Below are 21853 nucleotides of genomic sequence, written 5' to 3'. Positions count from 1 at the left end.
CAGTGAAATCTAATTGTGATATTTATATTCTGTATTAATTTGATTCAGTAAAGATTTCCAACATAGGCAAAGAAGCCAATCGTAATAATTTGTTCTGAAGCTTTTATTACTATTGTGTTTTGAATGCAGGTATTAAAACAGCAGTGGAGCAGCAGATGCTATCCCTTGCAGATTGCTAAAGATGCTACCTAGGCAATTCCTAAAAGAATGAGCCCTTCCAATGGGAAGAAGTGACAAGACTCCTGTTGACTTCAGTTGGGTATAGATTTCATGTAGTAAATATAGGGCATAATCTTGGGATGGTGTTACTTGCTGAGGAATGGTTAACGTCATTTGCAAGGAACAGTTTACAGTAGCTTTGACTTCTTTTTACTTTATAGAGTCACATTCCATATATAAAAGTGTCTGCTTTGCATTAAAAGCAAGTTTTCTTCTGAAGTTGAATAAACCTCCTTAAAAAGATGAGACTGTTGGTACCAGTAGCTGTGACTTAGTGTATGTTTTTTCTACATTCTCAAATACTCATTACAATTCCTACTTATTTTATAGCAATATCACACAATAAACATTTCTTTTCTGATTAAGGGATTGAAAGAGAACTGAATTATAAACAGTATTAATATAAAAGAGAATTTCTATCCGGTGCTCTGTAGGCCTGAGTTTATTTGACCTTAAACAATCAGTCTGAAGAAGTCACATCAGCTGCTGTACACATTCCACATTACTGAGGAATTAAATTAAGCAGCTTTAATATCTGTGAAATGGCACAGGCCTGAAAGAGAATCATTCCAATTTATGGACTTTGTATCTGATTTACTAGTGCATGTCTAGCAATTCCAGAGCCACCAATTGCTTTAAGACCACCTCCAAAGTGTTTTTATCACTTACAGTAAATGTGCTAACATAATGTTTTAATTAAACATTTAAAGTGCATCAAACAAAATTTATTGATGCTGCCAGAAAGAAAGAAGAAAAAAGAAAAAATTCTGCTATTTGCAAAATACCCTGGTGTATGCACCAAATAGTGTGACCCCTGTAAGATTGCTCTTAAACATTTCAGCTAGTGCCTATAAATTAAACAAAAGCTTCTCCACCCCTCCAACCCCTCATTTTCCATCCCCATCCTCCAAATCATGCTTTGTGCATAAAAACATGGTAAGAGCTTGTTGAAAGCTATTCAGCCATAATATCAAATGGTTGGGAACACTGCATTTATTTTTGCTCCCTGAACACAGGCCTGATATTGAAATGATATAAAAGTCCCAGCAGCATTTTATATTGATGTTGGCATTAAAAATGCTTTTTCCGTTAGTGAGAGAAGAGTTCCCCCTTAAAAAAATAAAAGGCAATACCAGGCCTATCAAAACTTTATCATCCTGTTACCACTTGGGCACTGTATTAAATATTCACAACTGAAGCTGGTTTTCATTAAAAATCCTTTTCCCTTCTGCACTGGGGATCACAGACCTGACATGGATCCAGAATTCCTATAACCCTTTAAAAAAGAGAAAAGTAGGCATGGCATTGACATCACCTGAAAAGACGCACTCAGATTTCATCCATTCTTGGTTTCGAGCTTGCAGAAATGATGAGGGGTGGCAGGGGCAGAGATTGGCCCTGGGAGCACGGCCATCCTCACCACCTCCTGCAGTTCTGCTCTTCACTCTCCAGGGAGGTGGACCTCAGGGAACATGTATTTCAGTTCAGAAAGGCTATCTGCAAAGGGCTAAATTATGATTTATTCTTTATGGCACAAAAACTATAGGCATGTTATTTGTATACACAATATAGCTTGGGTTTTCTTAGGAGGGAAAGAATATTTTCCTGATAAAGCATTCATTTTATACACTGACAATCATGGCAGGTTTGGCTTCCTACCTATCTGTCTTCATATATGAGAGAACAGTGGGTCATAATATGAATGGAAAGCATATTTCCGTACCAAAGAGACTTATACATGCTGGTGCCTACAGATGGGAATCTAAGCAATTCTTGTTAAGGTCAGTACTGCCTGCTAACAAGCTGGTATACAAACGTAAAGTGCATTTAATTTATATTATATTACATTATATTACATATCATCCTCAATTGAATTTGCTCCGTTTGTTCAAACCCAATAAATATAAACATCACATGTTTGGAAAGGAAACGAGCAAGGAACCCAATAGCTGTTGGATCTGCCAGGAAACTATAGGCAAGGCAAAATGCCATGGCAGAACAGAGAACTGGCTATTGCTGGGAGACTAGTACTTTTATTAAGAGAAATACAAACAAACAAACCAACTGAAACAAAATGAAAAGGACAAGTAACTTTATCACTAGGGATCAGAACCCTAACATTTTTGTTTGTCATTCAATCACAGGTTGCATGAAATCTGCTATGATGTCTAACACGAGGTGGAACAATTAATTTAACGGTGGTAAGTCAGTGACGTGAGAACCACGGCTAACTCTTCATCCTTTGTTACCTCCTCTCACATACAGACTCCCCCCATTTCTGCTTAACCATGTCTCAGAAGACAGAACTAATGCAGGGTGTTACTGTGGTTCATGGTTACCTTGCGGTCCACATCTATTTTTGTATCTGTTGTCTCCTGCTTTATATTTAGCTCTTTGGGCACTCTAGAATTTAGCATAATGGAGCCCAATCAATGATGTGAGCCACTGAGCAGTAACACTGTGAATGCGAAGAAATAATAATTGTGGCTTTCAGCATGAAGGTGGAGACATTTTTCTAGAGAAAAGAAATAAAGACCTCAGAAGAAGGGTGCAGCATTTCTCTTCATATCACTTTATCATGGATGATTTACCATTGTGTTCTAGGGGACTGATTTTCAAAAAGAATGAATTTTGCATTAAATCCTGAGTATGGTTGCTGCAGAAGATAAGATATTTGCCTATTCAGATGATGAGCTGGATGCATAAGTGATCACATCAATGGGTAATATGCACATTCAGTCATGAGAAAAAATTTGCATGCCCTATAAAGACCTAAAAGTTGAACATCTGGCCTTTTCTGTGGCACCTCAATTTTGTATCAATGTCTTCTATTCTTTGAAAGGTTTATTCCTAAAACCGTCAGATCATCACAGTCTTGATACAACATTCACTGCGCACTGTTCGTAAATGAGCCAAGCTCAGCTGTGGTGGGAATGACTAATTGTTCTGCATTACAGATGGTATGTTTACCATGAGGTCCGTGAATTGAGCATGACTCGACATGCATGATGGAAAAGCTGGTGCTGTTCTTCTGCCATGCAGGAGGGACTGAGGACAGACTATTTTGTCCTAATGGAAAAGTGTCATTAAACTTTTGCAGCATACACTTTATATAGGATTGACAGCCAAGGGGAATGAGGCAATAACTCCGTTCTTCTAACTAGCTCTTATATTTTCCAAAAATATTCAGCTATTTATCAGTGTGAACTGTGAGAAAAGAATACCCCAAATGAAGTAAAATTAAGTACCAAGTACTTTTCCTTTCCTCTTAGCTTTGTCCTTCTGCATGCTCACCTAACTGATGTCCCATCCCTGAGCTTTCTGCTGGGTTTTCTGGCAAGGCCAAAGGCTATACCTGTCCAGGATACTGTGTATTGTGATATTATTCTTCTGTGCTATTGCCTTGGAAGCACAGTGATGAAAATCGCACCTAACCAGAAAGACTGGTGTACAAGGCACTTCTCTCATGCCTACTGCTGCCTGGCTGCTGATGCAGAAGAGCATTGGTTTGCTATGGGCGTTCACTCCTCAGAGCAAGTCTTCCACATCTCATTGTTTTTTTCGTTGTTGTTGTTGTTGTTGTTGTAAATTTGCCCTTGCCCCAGCCACTCCAAGCCTCTGAAGAAGTCTGGATTTGGACTTCGCAGCTCTGGTTATGAGTCATAGCAATATTCTCACACATCCCAGTATATTAGTTAGGGGACTTGTGAAACAGCAGAAGGACAGAAAGTTATTAGTTCAAATTCCCAAATGAAGGTCCAAATGCTGAAAAACTTCCTCTGCTTTTATTTGCCCCCAGCTGAGGCAAAGATCTTGTGCAGCATCAATAAATATATCTGCTAGCTAATAAAAGATAGTTATCTGCTAAGTTACAGTCATCAGACTTCCAGGCTGGGTGCAATCTAAGGGGCTCTTCACTTTCGGACTCCCAGCCTGGGTTTGCAGGACTGCAATTTAGGAAATTAAATCGCATTGGGCTTGAACCATCATTTTTCTGGAAGCGAGGGAAGTGGCAGGACAACATGCCCACCAAACTCACAGAGACATCCCTTGGATGGGTTTTGATTGCAGTCCAAGCAGCTGGAGATGAAAACCCATGGTGCTTCAGTGACAAATGTGGTCCCAGCTCCTCCAGAAGAGCTCCCCTCTTCTTGCAAGCAAAGCAGAGATAGCTGCTGTGCTCGCTCACACAACAGGAGTCATTTTTGTATTTAAAATTATGAATAAACTAATGCTTCTTCTTGGAAGTCCTGCCTCCAACCCTGCCAGCTGCCACTGAAGGCTTAAAGAAGGAGGACAATTGTCTCCAAACGTGAGGTGCTGTTAAAAGCAGGTGACAGGGAAGATAACAAGGGGGATTACGAGCCATTCCCGCCTGTGCAGAGCAGGCACTCTTTACATGCTTGTACTTCTGACCCCAAGATCAAGTTCCAGATACTGGTGTATGTAAAGCTCAGTTATCTTTCAGAGAAACCACAAGAAGCCCAAAACCGAACTTTTTTTTTCCATGAGGAAATCCTGTAGCAGCACTGCTCTAACACTGTAACTGTAGCTCTGCAGCACCTTTGCTGCAAATAGGTGTCACAGGAATTTGTGCTGGCAGTCAGACTAATATTTCTATGCGGACAGAAAAACCCTCTCCAAAGAAGGGTGCTCCAGGGAAATGAGAGGACAGACCCTGAGGAGCTGTCACCTCCACTGATCTAACAACAGGCTGCCCAGCTGAGGACTGGTGTGGAGAGTTTACTCATCTGACAGTCCTGGAAAATGAAAAGGAGGTTAAAAATTAATCTTTGCAGCTGACAACGGCTGCAGTGAGCTGACATGGTGGGGCATGGTTTTTTTCCAATACCCAGAATGTTTAGTTTTGGAGTGACCAAACATCAGAGTTCACATGTGGTAGCCTGACCAGCTTGACCCGGACACGTACAACTCAAGGCACTACATGACCTTTATAGAGTTAAGCGCACTTTTTTTGCACTGACCTGCAGTGCACCCTTTTGCACTGACCTGTGTAATTTTGATGATATGGAGGTGTTGGCATCCCAATTCCTCACTATGACAATGTGCTTCCATCCACAGAATCAGCCTTGCATTCCTGGCTGTACTTGCAAAATAGTGTGCCATGATGTATGTCTTTCCTTTGAATTTGCAAGGTTAGATTTGCTAATAGCAGACTATTTGAGTCGTGTGGAACACTATAGAAACCTTATGGTGTATCATCCCTGTTATTAGTGGTTCCTTGTGCTTTACTTGGGATCATCGGTCGCGAAAGGACATAGCCAAGTGCTGCTGGAACCAACTTGAAGCTGAACCTTGAATTTCAGGCAGTTAAAAAAAAAATGCTAGAAGAGACTGCAGGAGATGGAATCTAAACCTGCTGGGACCAAACTAACACCAAAAAGTGCTAGCCTGCCACTACGCAGGGCCAGTCTCTAAGTAGTGCAGTAGTTACCTTAACAGCTATAAAAGGTGTAAATCTGTAGAGAGGACAAGAAGGAATAAAGAGAGAAACTGCCCTGCCTGTCTCCTACTCCACAGGGAATAATGTGAGCTACACTCACAGTAACTGATCCTAGCAAATGCTCCAAAGGGAGAGAAAAGAGCTGTGGCTGAAATCTCTGTACAAATTACAGGGAAACAATTCTGTGTCTCCAGTTCTCTCAGTCTAATTCCTGTGCTGTGCAAATAAATAAGCTCCACAATTGCTGAAGACCTTTAAGCCCCTTTGTATCACATATTAAATATGGAACCAAACAGACAGCTTCAGTTATGGAAAGATTCCCTCTAGCAGTAGCACGAGGTTACAGCTTACTGCTTCCCCCAAAGAATAAATGCAGTGTGCGTGTGCTAGGTGTGCATTGGCTTAAAAATCGTCTCAGTCTTTCATTAAGAAGAGGCGACAGACCACCTTCTTTTTGCTACGAATACAAGTAGTCATATAAACATGCTTGCACCCTGTGCAGATGGCTCCTGGGGCACGGGCAATAGTTTTTTTGCTTTTCATGAGCAAAGCTGGTTGTGAGAGTGGAAGAAAATAAAGCTGAAGTTGGTGGTTGTATTTTAGACCCTTGTAGTTTATCACGTGTCCATTAGGGCAGGATTAAATAAATGTAATTAGATAAATTCTTTCTGAAAGATGGTTCTGCAAAAGGATTCGAGTGCATACCTGCTCTGTGTCCTGCTTGAAGTACTAATGCTGCTCCACCACTAGAAGCAAACGCCTTTTGAAGGCAGTTCAGAGCCACCATGCAGTCGCTTCGCTTTATAGTTCGCTAGCTGCATGTCATCTTTGAAGGCTGGGAAATTGCAGTGGCAGTACAGTGATTCCCAGCCGAGTGAAGCAGGCACTCGACACATTTCATCCCTTGCAATTAAGGGAGAGAAGCAGAATCGGGGGGAAATTCAAGTGGCGTTTTAGTAATAGACCACTCCCTTATCTCTGTGAAGTACAAGTGTCGCTCGCAGATACATGCAGGACTGATTCAAAGCACAGATGGTAATAAATGCATGTGAACTTTGCATGAAAAAGCCTCACACGTAGAAGACTTTGTTTATTGTTCTTAGTCATTTACACACATCCTTCTAAAGCAAGGAAGCCTGAACATAATCAAAACCTGTGCGCAAATTACCAAGTCAAATGCTGTTGTTCTGTTCTGTTCTGTTCTCTTTTAATATCAGAGAGCAAACCTCCCAGTGCAAAAATACAATCTTGTGATAAAATGACTAATACATGACTAAAGCCATTTTCCATTGTGCAGGCATAGCTCTGGGGATCATTTGTTTTTCATGGTAGATCCCTCAGACAGTGAATTCCTCTGGTGGTTGGTATTATATTAATGACCAGGACTGTTAGTCACCTCAAGGGAGCTGAAATAGGATGCCACTCTGGTTGCCATTATTAATTCCAACTGCAGGTGTGAAAATTAATTTCATGGGTATTTTTATCATTTCCTTTTAGTTAAGGATTAGAGTTTCCGAATGACCCAGACTCCGGATGGAGACAAATCTGAACTGGGTCTGCCCAGACCTTCCAAAACAGTGAGCTAATTCTGGGGGAGCAGGAGGAAAAAATGGGGTATGAAACTTTCCATCCATCTCTTGGTGTAGACAATTAATGCCACTGAAAGATATCAGATGTCATCATGACATACACTTCTCTGCACCAAGACTCTATAAAGCAATCCCATAAATTGCAGGTTGTTTTCATTTCTGGGGAGGAATAACACATTTGCCAATAGTGGGAGAAAAAAAAGGAGAAGTTAAATATATCAAACCAAATCAAATGTAGCTGATTAGAAAGCTACAGCTCCCATTTGCTGGCACCCGCACTGTTTTCACATAGATTTTCTGACAGATGCTGCTCTGTCTCCATAGTCAAGAAGACAGCTCCAGCCGCCAAGCTCCTGACACAGAAATCAGACCTGGCATCCTTCACCAGAGGTGGAGCGTGGCTGTTGGACCTGGGGAATGGGTGGAGAGCTAGTTCACCTGGGCCGGAGAGGGCAGGAGATATAATCAACTGGGCCCATTACGACGGAACCGGCTGGGAAGGGGGAAACACCCCCATCCCCCCAGTTTCTGCCCATGATTAAGCCTCAGCTCCTGCCAGTTCAGCTGGCAGAGGTGTTGGCTCCAGAACTGTCTCGTATTCATTGACACCTCCTCCTGCCAAAACCCTGTGAGTAATGCTCAGAAGATAAGCAGGTTAGGCCAGATTCAGTCGGATAATTAGAGGTTGGAGGTAACGTAAGATCCTTACATGCTCTTGTACGTACAGCTCATCTGGGGTTTTGATTTACAGTGCGTTGCGCTCGCAGCCACCTTTCATCCAACAGCTCTCATCATGTCTGAGGCATCCTCGCCGTGCGGGTGCCTGCTTCAGGGATGGACGGGCAGAGGTCTAAGGGAGGCGTGCAGGGCTCCTGGCTCGCTTCCGCACCTGTACTGAGGTCCTCAGCTCAGGCTCTACCTGTGTTTTATGGCTCTCTTGTCGTTGCAGTGCCACAAAGCCCCTTCGACCTGCTCTCCCTCACCGTGCGCTACAGCTGATTCCATCAGCAGAACCTGAGTGCACAGCGGGGGAAATGCTTGGCAGGGGCAAATCGCAGATTTGTTTAAAATTTACCGATGTTCATAACTTTTAATAAAGACTGCCTCAACCTTCACAGTAACACATCAAAACACAATGCCAGAATCCTGCCCTCTTCACCACTAACTGACAGTTGGCTTTAGGGAAGGGATAGCACATAAAATTCACTTTTTTTTTTTTTTTTTTTTCCCGTGCTGCCACTGCGACTGTTCCTTGCTGCTGAAACTTAATGCAGAGCGGAAGGGAAAAAAGCAGCAATGATTTTCAGAGCTAAAATAGATACAAACACATCGTGCGTATCGCAGGACAGTGCTGCCAGCACAGCTCAGTGATATAACTGCATTATTCTCCTCCCTTAACTAAAGCTACTTTTCTGTTTTTGTAGAGATTTTAGATTAATCTGTGCACTAGATTTTACCAGATCCTCTATTTGCTCACTTCAGCTAATTTCAGAGCAAACACCACATTGTATAACTGAACATGCTCATTCAAGTTATAAATGATAAATTCCACCATAAAGCTTGATAAAAATCTTTATTGCAATTTCAGTTTTTATATCTTTTAGACAAATAGATTTTTGGCATCAAAATGCCTTTATTGATTTTTACATTGAGGCAAAGCCATTCATGAGAATTAGCAAAGCAGGACATGCATCATAAAGCAGGCACTACACAAACCTCGTGGCACCAACCTTTAGACACCTCTCAGAGCCGCTCGCAGCTTCTCAGTTGCACCTCTGAGATGTCTTCCCTTCAGAGAGAGAAATTCTTTCCGGATCATATGAAGTTATTCAGCATGTTTCTAGTATTTTACAAACATTATAAGCAAGTGACAAAAATAATCTGGTTTCTGAAAAGCAGTCCCTTCTCTCTGACACAGGACAAGCTCTGGCACTCAGGTGTACCACCGGTGCTGCGTCTTTCCACACAGTGACTGCTGAGAGGAATAAAGTAAAAGCAGCTGCTAATGTCTCACAATTTCTAGAGCTAAAACATTGGGATGCTACGCAAAAACTACCAAGATGTGTGTTTAAGTGTGCCTTTTTAAACTATTTTTTTTTCTACTTAGCAACAGAAACTTTAAAAACAATAGAGGTAGTGTGTTCAGGGTCTGTGCAGGCTGGCCAAATAGGATTCTTTATAGAAAAAATAAACCATTTTTGTCCCCTTTTGCACAGTTTTAAGAGATCTTCAAAGGTGGCAAGCCTGATGGATTCAGCAACACTAATGCAAAACTGGAAAGAGAACAGAGAGTAAAAGCAAGTTTCATTAGCAGAGTGAATTCTACATAAAATATACTGGAGCTGCTGGTGGAGAGGAAGAGGCAGCCAAGATGTTCAGCTGCAAGTGGAGTCCAATTTGATGCTCAGCATGAGTTTAAAAGGAAGATTTTCTCAGCCTTAAAATAAAAGAGCACTATCAGAGGCGTATGGGGCAGAAAACTGTAGTCACGGAAATGGATTGTACCAGGCTTGGGAAAAGTGAGAGTGGCAGAAGTAGCTCATTTTGCTGTGATACTTTTATAGACGTGCTCATCTGAACACTCCCAGGAGGACTTGCTCTATGCGTCCAAACCAAATATACGTGCATGTTAGCACATGGTTTGTATCACGGTGGTAAAGCCTGAGTGTGAAGGAGATCCATCCCAAGTTAACTGTGAATTTTGCCTTTGACTTTGGGGGTGCAGACCTTATTTGCTGCCATCGGATCTGCTGCTGTCTTTCATTCTTTGTAGCACCAGCCCTTTGACATAAACAAATTGCTAACATCAAGGACCCGATCCTGTTTCCCCTGAAATCAATAGAAGTTTTGTCACTCGTTTCAATGGGATCAAGGATTCAATCCTGCAGTTCTCAAAGTCAATAGGGTTGGGGTTTTCTTTGCATAAGTAGGGTTGCATTAATACTGCAGGATGGGCCTAAATTATATTGATTATTGGGATTTGAAGCCCAAGCATAAAAGCAGGATTAAGGGAAAGAGAGAAATTTTTCAAAAAGTGACTTTAGAGCACCACGCACTCATGGTGTGCAGTGGGTCCGTGGGAACTCAGCCGGAGCAAGACCGCAGAGGCAAAGCCTCAGCCAGCCACGTCCGTCGGGAAGCACTGGGGGGGACACGGAGAAGACAGTCACTGCAGGATCCTTTTTCATTTGCTCCTTCTGAAGTAACCCTTCGAGTCACTAATTCTTCATTAAAAATAAGCAAAGCATCGACAGAAAAAAATTATTGTCACAAGTACACACGTATTAATCGATTCTGCTTCTTCACTGCTGCTTCTTCTCCCTCTTCTCCGACACGGGGCTGTTATGTGTTTCTGAAACACGACTGGCAAATCAGAATTTATTGTACATATGTTTGTGCTCCACTTAATAAAAAATATACCTATATTTTCAGATAAACTTTGTTAGTAATTCATGAGGTGACTATTTATGCTAATAAGGGAGAAATATATTCTCAAGCATAATGCATTACATAAATTTGAATGCAAAATGTTCAATTATGAAGTAAATACAGGTAATGCAAATAGTAAATTACATCCAATAAAAATATATAAAGAATGTGTCTTCAAAGAGAGAGAGGCTTTTATTTGCGTCTGTGAGTTGTTTAAAGAGAAAAGAATTAATAAATACTGAATTACTATTATGATGATTTAGCTCATAATTCACTGATCCATAATGACTCCCAGTAATCAGACTGTTGTTTCAGATCCTCAAATATAAGGCAGGACTGTTTCCTCAGCAATTTTATCCCTACCAGATTATCTCGTCTGATTCTATTAATTCTCTCCCATAAATCTGCTAACAGTGATATGTGATTTACTTACCCTGTTAACTGATCTGAAGACTGTTAAAAGGATTTATCTAGCACTGCACCTAGGAGCAGTTTATGCCTTATCACTCTGTTACTCCGAAGAAGTCTTTCTGAAATCAATTTGGCCGGTTTCATAGTCAAATTCGGTGGACACTGCTTAGTTCTGCACCATAAAATAAGACACTAGGTAAACAAAAGGAGCAGCAACTGTACTTAATGTGTTGTTCTTGACACGCGTTTAAGTTATAACAAATTACACTCTGGGTCTGTATAACTCATAACCTGCACGTTCGCCTCTGCTAAATCTTCTGTGCTAGATACATACACACATGCACACACACGCACGCTTCAGCGACGAAAGTTCATGCATATGCTGCTGGCGTGCTCGTCCCAGTGCAGCGCAATTCGAGTGAATTTGGAGTTAATGTTTCACGTCCCCCTGCATGATTTGTCAGAAAAGTCTCCCGCAATAAATATACATTAGTTTGAAAGCTCCTGAAGCAGGTCAGCAGCAAGCTGCGAGCAGGCAGGGCTCCACATCGCGTTGTCGAACAGAGATGCTTGAAAACAAACCGGAGCAAGGGGCTACGAGAGGGACGCTGGAGGTTTCCCTCTGCCTGGATCAGGAACGAGCAGTGCTGGGAAAAGGGAGCAGTCTGGGGGAATTGGCCTGTGATAATTGTGGAAAAACTGAAGACTGAATAGCTCTAATTGAAATGAAAGTGTGCGATTGTTATGAAAGAAACACTGTTAATAGAGGACTGTAAATGTTTAGACACCCATTGTGAATAGCCAAATAATAAAGAAAAATAGTACTAAAATGAGAATTATATAGTGGAGAGAGGAGAATGTTGCTTCTGAAGGTTATCCAAAAATTGCTAATAATCTTTTTTCTCTGGTGTGCTGAGCAGCAGAGACATTTTGGTGCGGCAGCTCTGTGTAATAATCACACAAGAACAATATTGTACAACTAATAATTTTACTTGCTGTTCTGGTAGGTCAGAGCTCTGATTTAATTTGCAGCACTTGCTTACATTGGTATCAATTAACAGACGGTCCCCATTAGCTCACACAATTTCATACTCTTTGTCTCGAGTTCAGAGTTTACTCAGGAAATTTACTAGTTTGCAAATGTAGCACTCTGAATCCTCACGTCCAAATAAACTATTTTATGGGGCTGGAGCCATATTTCCACAGACATCTATCAAACGGGCAAGTGAAATACTACGATTGTATGTTCTGAAAAGCAATAACCTTTTCATTTAAAAATATTAGCACACATTTTATGCCCCTCATAGGTGAGCACGTTAAGTGATATACAGTACCACATTCATCTTCCTCGGGAAAAAAACAAATACGGGGAATTGGACTGTCCTGCGGGGATTTATGCTGCGAGTCTGGAAGTTTTGTTGATTCCTACGATGTGAAGAAATGGGGAAGCCAGCCCGAGCAGTTAAGTCGTATTAAGTATGTCACGAATATCAGCTGCAAGATAAACCCAGCAGATGTCCATGGTTCTCTGTGCGTGTGCATTGTGAGGCTGTGCAGAACTGTTTTAATTTTGTTAGCGACGTCGGTAGCGTTTTTTAACTTTACAGGATTGCCTCTGCGATCACTTCTAGATGTAGTTATCTTCCTAAATTTGCAGTATGCCCTACCTTTTTAACTGCCAGGAACAGTACACGCTGTATGACTTTCAGATGTTAGTACTGGCACTCGTACTGATAATGGCATAGTCAGAAGATGTTATCCATTCGTGAGTCCACTAGCCAAGTATTATTTCCGAAGCAGAGATTCTTTGGCTATCGCAAATGATGATTTTCACAGTTGGTGAAAAATTACCCAGAGACTTGCCTGCACCTACAAAGTCATACCCCGTGCACGGTTATAAATAGCAAACTCGGAGGGGGAAGGGACCGGGCAAGGGGAGAAGGGAGGATTTGAAGTACAATGTTCAAGAAGCTGGTTTAATATATGACCAAGTGTCAGAAGTCAGGTTTCTGAGAATTACTTTTCAGATAAACAACTTTATAGCACCGCACTTAATCTTACTTACTAGAGACATCTCATTTATCACGGAATTACAAGTAACTTTAATTCTATCGATATTCCCATAAAGCTCGCTCGGCAAAGCGAGCCTGGCAGCTCGACAGGCTGCGGGCTTCCCCGGCCCAAGGGGGGACCGAGGGGGGACCCCAACCGAGCCGAGCCGGGCCGGGCCGGGCCGGGGGGGGGCAGCCCCGACGGCGGGGCCCCGACGGCACGGCTCGGCACGGCCCGGCACGGCTCGGCTCGGCTCCCGCGGCTCGGCGCCGGCCGGGGACGGCCTCGGCACTGACCTTTCGACGAGAGATGGCGCTGTCGAGGTTTGAACGGAGCCGCTCCGCCGCCGCTCGGCACCGCCGGGTGCAGCCCGCTCCGCGCTCGCACGGCTTCCCCCTCCAGCCCCGGCCGGGGGGCACCGGGAGGGGAGGCTAAAGGGAAGACAATTAGTTCGCGATGTATCCCGTTAATTAGCCCGGCCAGGCGGGCCGAGCGCCGGCGGGAGCGGGGCTTGCAAACTTGCAGGGCTTTCGGACCTCTCTGCTGGGGGCGGCCGGGGAACGATCGCGGCCGGCAGCGAGCGGCAAACCCAGGGGGGAGCCGCCGCGGGGGGGGCGGCCCGGGGGTCTCGGTACCGGCACCAGGCACCGGCTGGAGCCCGGCTGCGCTCGGCAGCACCGCCGAGCCCCGCGGAGCCCCGCGGAGCCGCCCCCTCCCTCGGGCAGTCCCCGCACGCCCCCGGGCCAAGTCCCCCCGGTGCTCTCGGGTGCCCGGCCGGCCAGGAGCACCCGGGGGCTCCTCACCCCGGGGCAGAGCAGGGCAGAGCAGGGCAGAGCAGGACAAAGCAAAGCAGGACAAAGCAAGGCAGCGCGGAGCGGAGCGGAGCCGGGCGGGCACCCGACGGCGCGTCCCGGCGGGCGGAGCGGCCCCAGCCCGGTGCCCGGTCCCCGGTGAGCGGGGCGGGCAGGAAGGGGTTACGGCGCTCCCAGCTGACAGTCAGCTGATTGCGCCCTGATTGACAGCCCCGAAAAGTTTCCTTGTTTCTATACTATTATGCTAATGCCGGCGGCTGCAGGCAGCCCATTGGGCCGCCCGCCCAGCCAATTTGCCATTCGGAGGCTGACGTCAGGAGCGCTATAAAACTCTGCAATGCTTTTAAACTCTCCTGCTGGATGAAACCTTTAAAATATTTTTCATCTTCTTGCCGTAGCTTTGGGGTTGAGTTGTGTTTTTTTTTTTTTTTTCTCTCTCTCTCTCCTTTTTTTTTTTTTTAATGATTGTTATTATTTTGGTTGCGATATCGACTCTGATTTTTTTTTTGTCTTCGGTCTCTTCTCCCTCCTCCTTTCCCCGATGAACCTCTCTCCTCGCTTTGCACTTTGCATGAGAAAGCCCAGAGGAAAGGCACCATGAAGTGTTAAAAATAACCAAACCGAACCTAAAAAAAAAAAAAAAAAGAGAGATTTACTCGCAACAACACCAGCTAACACTTCCAGCTGCAGTTTGCAAGCTGCAAAAAGAGAGAGAGGAGAGAGAGAGAGAGAGAGAGGAGGAAAAAAAAAAAAAAAAAACCTTTATGCAAAAGGCGAATAGCGAGAGCCCCTCGCTCTGATGCATCAGCAGCAGCGGAGACTCTGCAAGGGATAACGCGGAGCCGGAGCGAGAGCGGCCGGGGCGGAGCGGAGCGGAGCCGGAGCCGAGGCTGCGGCGAGAGGCAGCGGCAGGAGGAGCGGTGCGGAGCGGTGCGGAGCGGTGCGGAGCGGTGCGGAGCGGAGCTCGCCCGGCAGCAAGCTGGCTCACCCGGCGGCAACTCAGAGCAGTCCCCTCGCTCCCGGAGCGCACCCTTTCTGGAGGACTGTCAGCAGCAAAAGGATGGCATCAGAACTGGCAATGAGCGGCTCCGACCTGCCCACCAGTCCCCTGGCCATGGAATATGTTAATGACTTCGATCTGATGAAGTTTGAAGTGAAAAAGGAGCCGGTGGAGACCGACCGCATTATCAGCCAGTGCGGCCGCTTGATCGCCGGGGGCTCGCTCTCCTCCACCCCGATGAGCACGCCCTGCAGCTCGGTGCCCCCGTCCCCCAGCTTCTCGGCGCCCAGCCCCGGCTCCGGCAGCGACCAGAAGGGCCACCTGGAAGACTACTACTGGATGACGGGCTACCCGCAGCAGCTCAACCCCGAGGCGCTGGGCTTCAGCCCGGAGGACGCGGTGGAGGCGCTCATCAACAGCAGCCACCACCCGCTGCCCGGCGCCTTCGATGGCTATGCTAGAGGGCAGCAGCTGGCCGCGGCCGCCGGCTCCGGGGGCTCGGGGCCGGCCGAGGAGATGGGCTCGGCGGCCGCCGTGGTGTCGGCGGTGATCGCCGCGGCGGCGGCGCAGGGCGGCGCGCCCCACTACCACCACCACCACCACCACCACCCGCACCACGGCGCCGGGGGGCACCCCCACGGCGCGGCGCCGGGCAGCGCGCCGCCTTCCTCCTCCTCCTCCTCCTCCTCCTCCTCCTCCTCGTCGGCCGCCGGCTCCGGAGGCGGCGGCGGCGGCGGCGGCGGCGGCGGCGGCGGGGGCGCCGGGGGGCTGCACCACCCGCACCACGGCGGAGGCGGCCTGCACTTCGACGACCGCTTCTCGGACGAGCAGCTGGTCACCATGTCGGTGCGGGAGCTCAACCGGCAGCTGCGGGGCGTCAGCAAGGAAGAGGTGATCCGGCTGAAGCAGAAGAGGAGGACCCTCAAAAACAGGGGCTATGCCCAGTCCTGCCGCTTCAAGAGGGTCCAGCAGCGGCACGTCCTGGAGTCGGAGAAGAACCAGCTGCTGCAGCAAGTGGAGCACCTAAAGCAGGAGATCTCCAGGCTGGTCCGGGAGAGGGACGCCTACAAGGAAAAGTACGAGAAGCTGGTCAGCAATGGCTTCAGAGAAAACGGATCCAGCAGCGACAACCCTTCCTCTCCAGAGTTTTTCATGTGAGTGCCCACAGCCTTGCCACCTTAACTAAAAGTTCTCCGTGTGAGTTGTTGTTGGGGGCTTTGCTAGCGCGACAACCCAGCTTGCCACCTCGTGTCACTTTTTTTTTTTTTCTTGTTTTTAAACTCAAAACGATTTTAAAACCAAGTTGGTTTTGGGTTGATTTTTTTTTTTTTTAAGGTGGGCTGGCTCCGTGTTGGCCGACCTAAAGTTCTACATGAGTTTCTTTTCAGTTTATTATTATTATTTTTATTATTTTTTTTTTGTGGGGGCTTGCTGTTTTTTTTTTTTTTTTAAATTTAAAAGATCCAACTCACCACCAACTCAGTTCTTCATATGAAGCTTGCTCTTCTTTGAAACCTGCCATCCACATTATATATATATTTTTAAGTTCATGAGTTTTTTTTTTCTTTTGAGCTTGCTGTGTCCAAAAGAGTCAGATTTTTTTTGCCATCCTGAGTTCTTCATATGAGATTTGAGCTTTGCGAAAAGTAAATAATAAAAAAACACAAAAACAAACAAAAAACATAAAACAAAAAAAAAAACACAAAAAAATAGAAAAACAATGTGAAATTTTTAGACTCCAGCTTGCTGAGTTCCATCAGTTTTTAGCGTTGTTGTGCAAAACTAGAGATATACCTAGATCAACCTGCCAAAATCAAGCCTGCATCAACCTTCGGTGTGTTCATGTGAGTTTTGGCCTTAATCTGCCAAACGTGAGACTTTAGTCTGCCATTAGAATCCCATACTCATCTCATGCATTACGCTTGCTATTTTGTCTTAGCAACAATGAACTATAACTGTTTCAAAAGACTATGAAAAAGAGACATTATATTAATAAAAAACCCTGCATGCTGGTCATGTACGGTATAATTATTTTTTTTTTCTTTTGCTTGGAAATGGACTTTTGGAGACTATTATGGCATGGCATTCATCCTTTTGTTTTATTGCCTCATCACTTTTTTGGGTTGAAAGCAAAAAAGTGCAACCTTTGATCTTCCTCCTCCTCTTCCTCCCCATTAAAGTTTGCATCTGCTCTAAAACTGCTTTGAGTTACTCAAAACTTCAGACTTCCTTTTAAATGCACTGAAGCATTCCCTCTTAAAAAAACATGCCAGAATGGATTTTGATAATGTGGCAAAAAAAAAGAAAAAAAAAAGATAAAAAATACAAAAAGAACTTTGGGAAGATGTTCAAAAGCAAAATTCACATCCCATTTGGGGGGGACATTGAAACCATGCTGTTGTCTAAAACAGTCACACAAATAATTTTAAGTGATCTGCCCCATCTCTCTCTCTCTCTCTCTCTTTTTTTTTTCTTTTTTTTTTTTTTCCTTTTGCATTTGGTCATGGTCAAATGTGGAATGCTCTGGGTTCCTAGTATATAATTTAATTCTAGTTTCTGTCATCTGTTAGCCCAGTTAAAATGTATGCTACAGATAAAGGAATGTTATAGATAAATTCGAAAGAGTTAGGTCTGTTTAGATGTAGATTTTTTTTTTAAAGATTGATGCACTAAATTGTTTACTGTCGTGATGTAAAGGGGGGTAGAATTTGCAACGGGACTGTTTTAAAAAGTAGTTTATGCAGCATGTGCTTGCAACTTAAATATAAGTTGGGTATATGTAGTCCTTGCTATACCACTGACTGTATTTGAAAACCAAAGTATTAAAAGGGGGAGGCACCCCTGTTTATATCTATAGGGGTATTTTACATTCAAAATGTATGGATTTTTTTTTTTTTTCAAAATTGAAGTATTTGGGACTGAATTGCACTAAGATATAACCTGCAAGCATATAATACAAAAACAAAAAAAAAATTACAAACCTGTTTAGAACGCTAATACAATTTATGCAGTTATAAAGATGGCATTACTGCACAGTTTTAAAATGATGCAGATTTTTTTACAGTTGTATTGTGGTGCAGAACTGGATTTTCTGTAACTTCAAAAATTCCACAGTTTTAAAGGCAATAATCAGTAAATTTTATTTTCAGGGACTGATATCCTGTCTTTTAAAAAAAAATGGAAAGTAAATCTTACCACAATAAATATAAAAAAATCTTGTCAGTTACTTTTTCTTTTACATATTTTGCTGTGCAAAATTGTTTTATATCTTGAGTTACTAACTAACCACGTGTGATGTTCCTATGTGCTTTTCTTTCATTTTCAACTCTATGGTTATATCAAAAGAGAGAATAATCTACAATAATAAACTGCATTTTTTTGATTCTGTACTCAGTTTCTTAGTGTGTAGTTTAAAGTTCAATAACTCCGACAGCAGTACTTCAGCGTACTGCATGGCAAAGGGGTAATGCTGATACAAGAGCTGGACTCGATAAGGGAAAGGAGGGAAGAAGGAAAAGGATAGCTTTGTGGAAAATGGAAAATTGTCACCCACTAGAAATCAGTTATCTTTCAGGTAGATGAAAAACGTGAGCTTTCAGGTGCGTCCTCTGACTTCTCAGTACCGCAGTGACCTCAGTTTCAGTGACTCATATCATCCCACCAGGTTTTAGGAGATCTCAAAGGGGAGGTCTGCTTCAAAACCCGATGACATGATATGGCCCTGTATTTTGATGGTTTTATGATGGAGTGAAGCGAAAGGGAAGACTTCACATCCTCTTACCATCTGATCCAAGCAAAGCGTGCTTGTCTCTAGTAAGAGATGACACCGCATCAGGTTTGGCTTGTCACAGAGACACTTAACGTTAGATCGAAATATTTCTTGCCATTTGGGTCCATGCCTCCTCCTTTTATTTCTTTTCTTTGCTTTTGTCCCCCATTCTTCCTTCGTTTGCCCTGTTTTTTTTTTGTTTTTGTTTTTGTTTTTTCTTCCCTACAGGCCTTAGAAAGCCCAGAGCGAACCAAGGAGCAGAGAAAAAATATTCAAAAGACTTCCTCCAACTTTTGAAAGTTATTTGCCCTAAACAATCAGCCCCAAAGGTTAACGTGCTAGAAATGTTAAGGTCTCCAAGCCCCTCTTCACTGCAGTTCTCCATGTCAAAGGGCATTTTGGCTTCGAAAGGCTCCTCAGACCCTCGACCTAGTTAGCTTACAGCGACCTTCCCGGGGAGCCTCCAGAGGAAGGAGGCAGGCCGTGCTCAGAGTCCTCTCCCACCATCTGAATGGGATTAGCAGCCCAGTTTATTTGAAAAGCCTCTCCGAAGAATGCTCTGGCCCCTCTGGGACGATGGCTTTATCTCCAGACCCAGCCTCATAAACCCAGCTTATATATAGATATGTAAAAATTCAATTTTATCCCCACCCTTCTCCTCCTGCTGTTGGTCCAACAGCTTTAAAACCATCCCTGCTGGGTGCTGGTGGCACCGAAAGCAGAGGACCTGTTACCGTTCCCCTACCCACACCCCATCCCACGCTGGGTGCTGGGGTCAGGATGCGCCCCTGATGCCCCCCGGGCCGTGGGCGCTGCGTGTTGCTGGAAGCCCACCTCCTCCCATCGGATGGACCCCGGTGGTGCCCGCCGGGGGTGGCAGCAGGCGTGTCCCCCCCAGTTTGGCGGGCGGTGGCCGTGGTCCTCGCTGCCGCACCTCACCCCTCCCCGGCGCCCGGGCAGCGCAGTGCCCTTTGGCATCTGACCTTCTGTTGCACTGGGGTTTGAGTAATGGTTCAAGCTCCAGATTCTGGTTAATTCGAGTTCCATTTTCTGGTTAATGTGTAAGCTGTGGGTAAACTGGTCGCTATTGGCTGAGCAGAGAATTATCTCCTCTCATAAAGACGGGGTTTGTTTTTGATTTTCTTTAATTCCTTCTCCCACCTCCCCTGGCTGAGCCTTTGCTGATGCCCACGTTTATTCACAGGGGGTCACTCAGAGGCTCGGCCGGGAGCTCTTTCTCACTGCCGCCCTTTCAGAGAGCTCCTGGAGGAGCCCTGCTCTGTATGGGGACGGAGCGAGGGCAGCAGAGCTCTGAGCCCACCAGCAATGGGACCCACTCCTGGTCCCCACACCACACTGCCAGCACGGGCTGACACCGGGCAAGGTTAGGAGCAGGCTCTAGAGTGTGAAGGGCGGTGCGAATCGCATGAGTAGCGCAGAGCCCTGCTGCCTCCCTCAAGTGTCTTCTTTCTCAGAGGAAAAAAAAAAAAAAAAACAACACTGTTTGAACAGCGATAAGAGAAATCCTTCCTAGAAATAGACCGATTGCAAAAGGGAAAATTCCCATCACACGCCCAACTTGAGAGGGAAGAGGAGGCTTGCCTCTCTCCCAGCTTCACAATGTTATTATACTCTCTAATCTTTCTTTGCAAATAAAAAAAATAATGCAGCCTTCACTAGGCTGCGTTTGAATTTCAGCCTGAAACCCGCTAACTTCCCAAGTGAAGGGAGAGGAAAATGACAGCAGCAAGTTTTAATGTTCACTAAAGCGAAGCGACTTTTGGGGTTCTCTGTATGAATCATTGCAGGGGAGCGCCCACCTTTGCCACAGGACTGCTTGCTGGGGACTAATTGGAACCACTCTGCTCTGAATAACCCACATTCATTAATCACCCCTCGCTTGGCTCTGGCCTCAATCCTGCTCCCATTGAGCTCGAGGTAAAGCCCCGGTGCTCTCCGAGGGGAGCAGGATCCTGCCGTCCCCCCGCAGGTTCCTCCCGTGCCGAAGCAGGGGGAGCGCTGCCAGAGCCGGGGAACCGCATGTCAGGAGACGTGCGTGGTCTTAATCTCCCCATCACTAACAATGTCCCGCTTCTACCATAGTCCTGTGGTGCTTTCCCATTTATTAACTACATTACAAAGAACTTTCATGTGACCGGTGCTGGGAGATACGCGCACCGAGCGGCCCTTTGCTGGCCGTGAAATGGAGCGCACTGCGCTGCGGCCCCCTCCTCCCCACCCCACCTCGCCCTCGGGCTTTATTTTTTTTTATTTATTTTTTCCTAAAATGAATCAAACCCCTCTGCCTAGCATCCAGGGCCCACGAGTATTTCCGTGTTGGTTGCTGCAGCATTTTCCCTGCCCGAGAAAAAACGTCATCCTGGCCCGCATCCGAAAATCAGGGAGCAGAAGGGAGGGAACTAGCCCAGTCACACCGGCGTACATTTATTTCTTCAGCCGGTGTACATTTATTTCTTCAACCGGTGTACATTTATTTCTTCAAATTTATTTCCTCACCACCGCCGGCAGGTGCGGTGCGAGAAGTGCCTGCTCACAGCAGAGCGCTGAGAGCTTCTATGTATTAGAAAGTCCTCTTTGCCCTTTTAAAACAACAACAAAAAAAATGTGTGTGCAGACTCAAAATGCCACTTGAAAACTACACCCCCCCGCAAAACGTGGCAGCAAATTTTAAGTGTAAAAAATGAACTTTCCCAGCTCTTTTTTTCCTTTCCTTTCTGAAAGCTTCTGCGCAGCTGTTTCCTCTCCCTCCCTCCGTGTAGTGTGTAGGAAGTTCTCGATCTAGAATCATTCATAATTTTAATACCAATTTCTATTTGACATAATATACTAATATCAGATACAGAGTGTAGCTGCTTCCTGGATTTAGGGAGGAAATGATGCATATATCAGAATTATCTGCTCAGATGCCAGAACTACACTGGTGTCATTTCAGCATGTGCTGCATTGAAAGGAAATCCTCTATATTTATTACGCCGATCATCAGAGGAGCTAAATGGACCCTCTGTTTCTGACACCTGTTCCGATGGCCAAATTAAAAATTTCACGCAGGAAAGAAAAAAAAAATGCTACACGGTTCAGTGTTGTGAA

General features: G+C 45.1%; 2 protein-coding genes across 31 annotated transcripts in view; one reads left to right on the top strand and one right to left on the bottom strand.

Annotated features, from left to right (window-relative positions):
* Positions 1-2953: 2953 nt before the first annotated feature.
* LOC310905349 (uncharacterized protein) lies at positions 2954-14575 on the bottom strand (the record flags this gene model as incomplete). Its single annotated transcript, XM_083851520.1, has 3 exons — positions 2954-8286; positions 8989-14153; positions 14524-14575. The coding sequence occupies 2 exons, from the start codon at positions 14573-14575 to the stop codon at positions 13195-13197; spliced, it is 1011 nt and encodes a 336-aa protein (XP_083707646.1). The 3' UTR covers positions 2954-8286; positions 8989-13194.
* The window catches only part of MAF (MAF bZIP transcription factor), a 211466-nt gene continuing 203762 nt past the window's right edge, over positions 14150-21853 (top strand). For 29 of the 30 annotated variants that reach the window (XR_014588999.1, XR_014589000.1, XR_014589001.1 and 26 more), the window contains exon 1: positions 14150-16130. Coding sequence is in view for 6 of the 30 variants with exons in the window: in XM_083851644.1 (XP_083707770.1) it covers positions 15037-16130 (1094 nt within the window). In the remaining 24 variants the exon portion in view is untranslated. Of the gene's footprint in view, positions 16131-18973 lie in introns of all 30 variants that reach the window. The other variant, XM_083851647.1, reaches the window with a different exon arrangement.

Source organism: Anser anser (assembly GCF_964211835.1).
Source record: "Anser anser genome assembly, chromosome: 11".
NCBI classification, from domain to species: domain Eukaryota; kingdom Metazoa; phylum Chordata; class Aves; order Anseriformes; family Anatidae; genus Anser; species Anser anser.
This window is presented reverse-complemented; position numbering and strand designations above follow the sequence as displayed.